The following is a 10028-nucleotide window of genomic DNA, read 5'->3' as shown; positions in this document are numbered from 1 at the left end:
GTAATGGTACTTCATATAACATTATCCAGAGAAACAAATGTTAATGATAAATCCCCTGTTATGTTTGTACTGGCTACTGTATACAGGCCACCAGGGCACCATACAGACTTTATTAAAGAGTTTGGTGATTTTACATCCGAGTTAGTTCTGGCTGCAGATAAAGTTTTAATAGTTGGTGATTTTAATATCCATGTTGATAATGAAAACGATGCATTGGGATCAGCATTTATAGACATTCTGAACTCTATCGGTGTTAGACAACATGTTTCAGGACCTACTCATTGTCGAAATCATACTCTAGATTTAATACTGTCACAAGGAATTGATGTTGATGGTGTTGAAATTATTCAGCCAAGTGATGATATCTCAGATCATTATTTAGTTTTGTGCAAACTTCATATAGCCATAATTGTAAATTCTACTTCTTGTTACAAGTATGGAAGAACCATCACTTCTAACACAAAAGACTGCTTTTTAAGTTATCTTCCTGATGTAACCAAATTCCTTAGCATATCCAAAACCTCAGAACAACTTGATGATGTAACAGAAACTATGGACTCTCTCTTTTCTAGCACTTTAAATAAAGTTGCTCCTTTACGCTTAAGGAAGGTTAAGGAAAACAGTTTGACACCATGGTATAATGAGCATACTCGCACCCTAAAGAGAGCAGCCCGAAAAATGGAGCGCAGCTGGAGGAAAACAAAACTAGAGGTATTTCGTATTGCTTGGCGGGAAAGTAACATATCCTACAGAAAAGCATTAAAAACTGCTAGATCCAATTACTTTTCTTCTCTTTTAGAAGAAAACAAACATAACCCCAGGTATTTATTCAATACAGTGGCTAAATTAACGAAAAATAAAGCCTCAACAAGTGTTGACATTTCCCAACACCACAGCAGTAATGACTTTATGAACTACTTTACTTCTAAAATCGATACTATTAGAGATAAAATTGCAACCATTCAGCCGTCAGCTACAGTATCACATCAGACAGTGCACTATAGACCCCCTGAGGAACAGTTCCACTCATTCTCTACTATAGGAGAGGAAGAATTGTATAAACTTGTTAAATCATCTAAACCAACAACATGTATGTTAGACCCTATACCATCTAAGCTCCTGAAAGAGGTGCTTCCAGAAGTCATAGATCCTCTTCTGACTATTATTAATTCCTCATTGTCATTAGGACATGTCCCCAAAACCTTCAAACTGGCTGTTATTAAGCCTCTCATCAAAAAACCACAACTTGACCCCAAAGAACTAGTTAATTATAGACCAATCTCGAATCTCCCTTTTCTGTCCAAGATACTAGAAAAGGTGGTATCCACACAATTATATTCCTTCTTAGAGAAAAATGGTATATGTGAGGATTTCCAGTCAGGATTTAGACCGTATCATAGTACTGAGACTGCTCTTCTTAGAGTTACAAATGATCTGCTCTTATCATCTGATCGTGGGTGTATCTCTCTATTAGTTTTATTGGATCTTAGTGCTGCGTTTGACACAATTGACCACAACATTCTTTTGCATAGACTTGAATACTTTGTTGGCATCAGTGGAAGTGCATTAGCATGGTTTAAATCGTACTTATATGACCGCCATCAGTTCGTAGCAGTGAATGAAGATGTATCCTATCGATCACAAGTGCAGTATGGAGTACCTCAAGGCTCAGTACTAGGGCCGCTACTCTTCACGCTTTATATGTTACCCTTGGGAGATATCATCAGGAAACATGGTGTTAGCTTTCACTGTTATGCTGATGATACTCAGCTCTATATTTCTTCGCAGCCCGGTGAAACACACCAATTTGAAAAACTAATGGATTGCATAGTCGATATAAAAAACTGGATGACGAGTAATTTCTTACTGCTAAATTCTGAAAAAACAGAGGTGTTAATTATAGGACCTAAAAACTCTGCTTGTAATAACCTAGAACACTGTCTAAGACTTGATGGTTGCTCTGTCAATTCTTCGTCATCAGTTAGGAACCTAGGTGTGCTACTTGATCGCAATCTTTCCTTAGAAATCCACATTTCTAGCATTTGTAAAACTGCATTTTTCCATCTCAAAAATATATCTAAATTACGGCCTATGCTCTCAATGTCAAATGCAGAAATGTTAATCCATGCATTTATGACCTCAAGGTTAGATTATTGTAATGCTTTATTGGGTGGTTGTTCTGCACGCTTAGTAAACAAACTACAGCTAGTCCAAAATGCAGCAGCAAGAGTTCTTACTAGAACCAGGAAGTATGACCATATTAGCCCGGTCCTGTCAACACTGCACTGGCTCCTTATCAAGCATCGCATAGATTTTAAAATATTGCTTATTACTTATAAAGCCCTGAATGGTTTAGCACCTCAGTATTTGAATGAGCTCCTTTTACATTATAATCCTCTACGTCCGCTACGTTCTCAAAACTCAGGCAATTTGATAATACCTAGAATATCAAAATCAACTGCAGGCGGCAGATCCTTTTCCTATTTGGCGCCCAAACTCTGGAATAACCTACCTAACATTGTTCGGGAGGCAGACACACTCTTGCAGTTTAAATCTAGATTAAAGACCCATCTCTTTAACCTGGCATACACATAACATACTAATATGCTTTTATTATCCAAATCCGTTAAAGGATTTTTAGGCTGCATTAATTAGGTAAACCGGAACCGGAAACACTTCCCATAACAACCTATGTACTTGCTACATCATTAGAAGAATGGCATCTACGCTAATATTTGTCTGTTTCTCTCTTGTTCCGAGGTCACCGTGGCCACCAGATCCAGTCTGTGTCCAGATCAGAGGGTCACTGCAGTCACCCGGATCCAGTACGTATCCAGACCAGATGCTGGATCAGCACCTAGAAAGGACCTCTACATCCCTGAAAGACAGCGGAGACCAGGACAACTAGAGCCCCAGATACAGATCCCCTGTAAAGACCTTGTCTCAGAGGAGCACCAGGACAAGACCACAGGAAACAGATGATTCTTCTGCACAATCTGACTTTGCTACAGCCTGGAATTGAACTACTGGTTACGTCTGGTCAGAGGAGAACTGGCCCCCCAACTGAGCCTGGTTTCTCCCAAGGTTTTTTTTTCTCCATTCTGTCACCGATGGAGTTTCGGTTCCTTGCCGCTGTCGCCTCTGGCTTGCTTAGTTGAGGACACTTCATCTACAGCGATATCGTTGACTTGATTACAAATAAATGCACAGACACTATTTAACTGAACAGAGATGACATAACTGAATCCAATGATGAACTGCCTTTAACTATCATTTTTGCATTATTGACACTGTTTTCCTAATGAATGTTGTTCAGTTGCTTTGACGCAATGTATTTTGTAAAGCAAAATGTAACTTTTTAATTCTTCCTGTCAGTTTTAATTGAAGCGTGACCAGACATGTTTTTCTGGTTTTGTAACATTCCTTCATGTTCCCTTTACTGTCATATCAAGACAAATTAGAATCACAGAATCCCTTTTGATTTTAACCCGCTACTGAGATACATTACATGATGCTTTAAACTCTCTGTCCACGACGGCAGCACGCCGAGCTTACACAACACTGAGGCGTGGTCGAATTCATCAAACACGTTATTGTCCTCTCCAGGGTCTTCTGCCAGAAGGTACATTTCTCCCGCGTGGATGTCCGTCATGTTAGGCTGACAGCGGACGGGGTCAAAGCCCACCCATAAGGTGTAGCGGTAGTCAGAGGAGCGAATGGAGTAGCCCATGATGCGGATGTCGGCGAGGTCAGGCAGGTCCGAGTTCTCCTGGATGGAGTCGGAGGGTCGAGGGTACTGGCTGTAAGAGTAGGCTTCTCTGTTGAGCTCTCTCTCTGAGTTGCGGATAAATTTGGCCAGGTTTGAGCCTTCGGTGCAGAGCTCGATCTTAAAGGATGAGGGTGGGCAGTGGTGCACAGGACGCAACCCGGCCAGGTTCGACAGCGTGGGGAAGACATCCACCAGCTCCACCACACTCTCAACTCCTCGACCTGAAAGATGGAAAACTGAGATACAGGAGCATTCGAGAGCCAATAATGCATCTAAAGCTGGAATGTTTAGCATGATATTTCACGTGAATGGTTTCTGTACCATAATTTTTCCAAACATTTTACACTTCTGTTGTTTAACTGCATCACACTTGGTATAAACAGAGCTTTTGCTTGGCTGGCTATTTATTTTTTTATTTTTATTTTTTTTCCAAACACGAAGCCACCCACACAGCAGTCTTTTTTTCCCCATTCATTTTCACCATAGGCATTTGAAAACAATCTTCAATAAAGATTTTAGAGTATACAAGTCATGAGGGATCTGTGCTATTAAAACACTATTATAAAAATTAAGCTGAAATCATGGTGGTCAGATGGTATATATATATATACACATACAGTACAGACCAAAAGTTTGGAAACATTACTATTTTTAATGTTTTGAAAGAAGTTTCTTCTGCTCATCAAGCCTGCATTTATATGATCAAAAATACAGAAAAAACTGTAATATTGTGAAATATTATTACAACTTAAAATAATAGTTTTCTATTTGAATATACTTAAAAAAAACTTCCTGTGATGCAAAGCTGAATTTTCAGCATCATTACTCCAGCCTTCAGTCACATGTCACATCCAGTCTATCACATGATCATTTAGAAATCATTCTAATATTCTGATTTATTATGAGTGTTGGAAACAGTTCTGCTGTCTAATATATTTGATGAATAAAAGGTTAAAAAGAACTGCATTTATTCAAAATATAAAAAATATTGTAATAATATATATTCTTTACTATCACTTTTTATCAATTTAACACATCCTTGCTGAATAAAAGTATTGATTTTATTTTAAAAAAAGAAAGAAAGAGAAAATGACTGACCACTAGTGTATATTGTTATTACAAAATATTTATATTTTAAAAACATAGCTTCTTTTTTTTTTTTTTTTTACTTTTTATTCATCAAAGTATCCTAAAAAAGTATCACATGTTCTGAAAAAATATTAAGCAGCAGAACTGTTTCCAACTTTGATAATGAATCATCATATTAGAATGATTTCTAAAGGATCATGTGATAATGATCCTAAAAATTCAGCTTTGCATCACAGAAATAAATGATAATTTAAAGTATAATAAATTTAAAAACAATTATTTTAAATTGTAATAATATATTACAATATAAATTTTTTTTCTGTATTTTTGATCAAATAAATGCAGGCTTGATGAGCAGAAAAAACCTCTTTCAAAAACATAAAAAATAGTAATGTTTCCAAACTTTTGGTCTGTACTGTATATATACTTTTGCAGAAGCCACATTAGATTTCTAAGGAGCTCATAGCAGGTACTTTTTTGAAACGTTATACATTATTAGTGCTAAATCAAGTCTGTATGGATTAAATTAATGTTTTTATAAAGAGAACCCAAGTGTTGCTCTTACAAACACCATAAAATACAAACAAATGACAATGAAATCCTCACAATGAATTTAGCCACTATTCTCTTAGGTAAAAGGCCCCAGTTCTCAAATTTCCATGAAATTTACTGATATGGTTACTGAATATAGTGCAGTTCATTAGAGTAACAATACAAAGCCCACTGCGAAAGCAATAACTCTCAGGACTTATTAGCTTCTCTATGCTGTGGCATTATCATTACAGTCATTACTCCGGCTGCTTATGCTGCGTGTTTTCTAAAGATTGCCACGAATGTGCACTTGAGAGCTGAAAGAAAGAAAACCATCAGCATATGTATGTGCTCACGGTACACTCTCAGTCAAACCTTCACATTGCACAAAAAACACTGAAGCAAAATAAGAATCAAAGCTCTAAATGGGCCGATGCTTTAGCCATAACCTCTTTTCCAGAAAGTTGATATCACACGCTCGAGTGACTTCGGTCGGAGTCTCAGAATCTCGTGAAGGATCCTGCGGTCTTTGCGTGTTGACGGCTGCTCTGAGTAACATTACCTTTGCCAAACTGCTCCCGTGTGCCCTGAAACACATCGATGAAGGGGAACGTGTTCTCCCCAGGCCGAGGGAACGGTGAGGTCACACCTGGCTTGTACACAATCAATGGCACTCGGGTGGCCACATCAAAGTTGCTGTATTTGGCCCACTCGCCGTGTTCTCCTAATGACCAGCCTGAGAGAGAGAGAGAGAGAGTTAACCGTGAGAAAATACCCAGAATCACACAGAATAATCATTTCAGAAAGTCTTTGCTGGCAGTTCCTTAAACGTAAATGTGACCTTATGAAGAAACTTTGAATTGAGGTAGCAAGTACAATTAAAAATGAGTAAAAAAAATTTATAAATGTTATCATACAACTAATTGGGTATTATATATAGAGAGAAATATTTAATAAAAAATAACTGAAATATCTAAGATAGCACCAATAATCACAAATATCCATTAAATTTATTTAATTACAATACTGCATTATTTTAAGTATTGAGTTTTTTTTGTTTATACTGTACTTCTATAAATGTAATTCTATAATATATTTTTTTCTTAATGAGCAAATGATCAGCTGCTCATATATATATACACACACACACACACACACACACACACACACACACAATTGGGACCAATTCAATACAAATTCTTCATGCATTAAAAGTGAGCATAACAATATATCTTTATATAAAGACACAGATGTATACATTATTCATATATATTTGAAAGGTTATCGTTTTTTGTTCATGTTGCCAGTGGTAAATTTCTTTGAATTGAAGTTTAATAAATTCAATAAATGTATCTTCCTGTCAGTTCAATTCCAGTTCAGCATTCTCTGCGATGGAGCCAAAATTCCTCATGCAATAAAAGAGAGCATATTAATATATATTTTTATGTGTAAGAGCTCCTTAATGCACTGCATGAATGTTTGCAATATAACGAGAAAAAACACGTGAGCTATAGCACAATCTTAACCGAAAATTCGAAATGCAATTATGCTGAATGAAACATCATTTCTGAGAACCTTACATGACGTGAATTCAGAATAATGTGAAAACTCACAGAACACTGAAAATCTGAGCTACAATATAAACCAGTGCTTCAATACTGCCACCTAATGGGTGTAATATTTAATAACAGGCTGAATAGACAGAACTCTATTAAACAAACCGTGATCTGAACTGAAAACCACTATAGTGTCCTTGGCAAGGCCAAAATCATCAAGGGCTTGCAGAATTTTTCCGACTTGAGCATCCACATATGATACAGCGGCAAAGTAGTGCTGTCGGATCTGCAGCTGAAGGATGAGGGGGAAACAAAACATTAGATTCTACAAGAAATGGGATTTAAGGTCCTTTTAGACAGGACCGAACTAAACTACTAAAACCAAATTATAACTTCATACCATGGCTTCAAATTATCCAGAACAAACATAGTATACTAGTAAAATATCTCTAAGCATGAACAGTATATTTTTCCACCTGAAAGTCTTTAGGAATGGGGCCGTAAGGAAAGCTCAGATTTAACGCCTGAACGTCTTCCCTCTTGCGGATGTCAGTCCAGGGGTTGTAGGCCACATTAGGAAGTTTCTTAGGAACATCTGGGTCTGGGGCCAGCGTCATACTCTCAATAGGATAGAGCTTTAGGTACTCCTGTAAAAACACAGCATTTCCCAGATTTACTGATTTAACAGGTGCTCATACTGTGTCAAACGTCATTGAAAAGCACTCACCCGTGGGATTCTGAAAGGAATATGTGGCTTATAGAAACCAACAGCCAGGAAGAATGGATTGTGGGAGTCCTTCATGGACTCCAGGAGTCGGACGGCCTCTGCTGTGTTTTCTATGTCAGGAAGGATTCCTAAAGGCATCTCAGACACATCCACGGCACACAGTAAATTACTGTGCAGTGTGCCATCTTTATCTTTGCAAACCTAACAGATGAACATGAGATACTGGAAATAAACATTACAGTCATTTAGAAATCTACTTGTACTTCAAGCATTTTATTCACACAATGTAACTTACTTTTTTCTTCTTTTATAAACATATGAAATGTTATTTATTTATATTTAATAATGTGGGTGATATTTCTATGTTAGATATTTACCTTGGAAAATTATCCACGCTTTAAGTTAGTATAATGTCTTACAGTATTTTTATTATTCTTTATCTTATTAATTTAGTTTTTCTACCTCATTTTGCTAATCGGATTTTGGAAACACAAGAAACTGTCAAATAATTATGAGACAGATTAACCAGCAGAGGTCAGAATTGTATAAAGTGTGAGAGATCAGACAGTACATAATGGTTCACAGATGTGGTATTATATATATATATATATATATATATATATATATATATATATAATAGACCATACTCATAAATAATGATCATAATGTAACTCAACAATAATTTTTAAGATTTGCAATAACTGAAGTTAAATATTGAGATCTAAATATTTTGTGTATGTGTGTACACACATATGTATATACAACGAACTCAATATTTAACTTCAAATGCTGCAAATATTAACAAAAGTATATGATATATATATCAAATATACTCTAATAGAAACCAGTTATTTTAAATTGTAAAAAAATATTTCACAATATTTTTTATCAAAAAATGGTGAGCACTAGAAACTTCTTTTAAAATCACAAAAAATAACAAAAAATAAAAACAGCAATAGTTCTGATAATATTATATGATATAAATGGCCTTTGAACATTGTGTTGGACATTGGTTTACTGGTTTAGAATTGTCTATGATGATCTGATTCTGAACCTAAAATATAGTCAATATTCCACCCTCCAAATAAATCCCAGATATAAAACCAGATCCATACCTCTGATTTTTAGGACTGGTGTGGCTTTTACCAAGGGACATTTAAACAAAACAGCACAGGTTTGAAAGCACATAGCCTACACTGAGGAAGTGTGTACACACGTCATCCACACTAACTCACACACTAACCTTCCTCTTTTCATATTTAAAAGAGGGTGGATGATACGGCGGTACAGTCCAGCTGTACGGGTAATCATCCGAGTGGTTGGAGGCAATGCCTTGAGGACGAGCACGTAAAAGAGAAACATTATTAGTTCAACATCAAACAAGACTGTTATTACAGGAAAGGACTATATGACATCCAAAAGCAAATTCCCAGGTCATCTTTCACATCAGAAGGGGGAAAATGAAGACATAGCAAAGTCAAGTTGTAGGATTTTGGGCATTGTGACATGAGCATGCGATACATCAGGTAGATTAGTTACCAGGATGGAAGACTTTGCCAACTGATAAAGTGGTGTATCCATTAGACTTGAAGTACTGAGGAAGTGTAGTGTAGTTCCCTGCATGAACTCTCCAGTAAGAGTTAAAATCATACAGCTTTGTGGTGTCTGGTCTCCGACTTGTTAGAAAAGACACTCTACTAGGTCCACAAACAGCTTGCTTTAAAAGAACATAACAGCAGTGTGCAGCTGTTACTTAAATGCACACTACCAATAACGCTTTATATAGCATATATCATGCATATTTATGTTTTTGATGAGCAACATACGGTACCTGTGCATAGGCGTTATGAAACACTGTGCTCACTGATGCCAGTTGGTCGATGTTTGGTGACTTGACCACTGGATCAGAGTAACAGCCTAACGTTGGTCTCAAATCATCAGCGATTAAGTACAAAATGTTGAACTGTTTGCTATTTACTGCAAAAACACCTGCTTCCAAGACGTGTAAAATCAAAAGAAACAACCACATCCAAGAATTTGCAAACATTATGTTCATGCAGAATATAGTTTATATTATTAAAACTATCGCATCAGCATCTTTACTTAATGTTTTAACGTGTTAAGCTACTTCCAGTGTTTTGTTTCCTGGTTTTCATAGACTGGCTGTGATAGGTGGGTTTGACCTTAAAGACACAGTACACTTTTTTCTTGACTGTCTACTGTACGTGGCGCTGCTTACAGTGCGAACCGAGAAATAAAACAACTCTTTTGACTTGGATCCAGTGAATAATAAATATACAGCGATACCAAAACAAATGATTCTTATGAGCCGTTTCTTATTAGTGGATCAACTCAC

General features: G+C 36.6%; 1 protein-coding gene across 1 annotated transcript; it reads right to left on the bottom strand.

Moving 5' to 3' along the window:
• Positions 1 to 3351: 3351 nt before the first annotated feature.
• On the bottom strand, positions 3352 to 9819 carry ids (iduronate 2-sulfatase). The gene is made up of 8 exons (XM_059516435.1): positions 9504 to 9819; positions 9212 to 9389; positions 8916 to 9004; positions 7673 to 7873; positions 7422 to 7592; positions 7111 to 7237; positions 5952 to 6125; positions 3352 to 3990 (listed from the first exon to the last, which is right to left on the bottom strand). The coding sequence occupies exons 1-8, from the start codon at positions 9726 to 9728 to the stop codon at positions 3464 to 3466; spliced, it is 1692 nt and encodes a 563-aa protein (XP_059372418.1). The 5' UTR covers positions 9729 to 9819; the 3' UTR covers positions 3352 to 3463.
• Between the last annotated feature and the right edge of the window lie 209 nt (positions 9820 to 10028).

Source organism: Carassius carassius, chromosome 29 (assembly GCF_963082965.1).
Source record: "Carassius carassius chromosome 29, fCarCar2.1, whole genome shotgun sequence".
In the NCBI taxonomy this organism is placed as follows: domain Eukaryota; kingdom Metazoa; phylum Chordata; class Actinopteri; order Cypriniformes; family Cyprinidae; genus Carassius; species Carassius carassius.
Note: the sequence above shows the minus strand (reverse complement) of the source record. Positions and strands in the feature narration are given on the sequence as shown.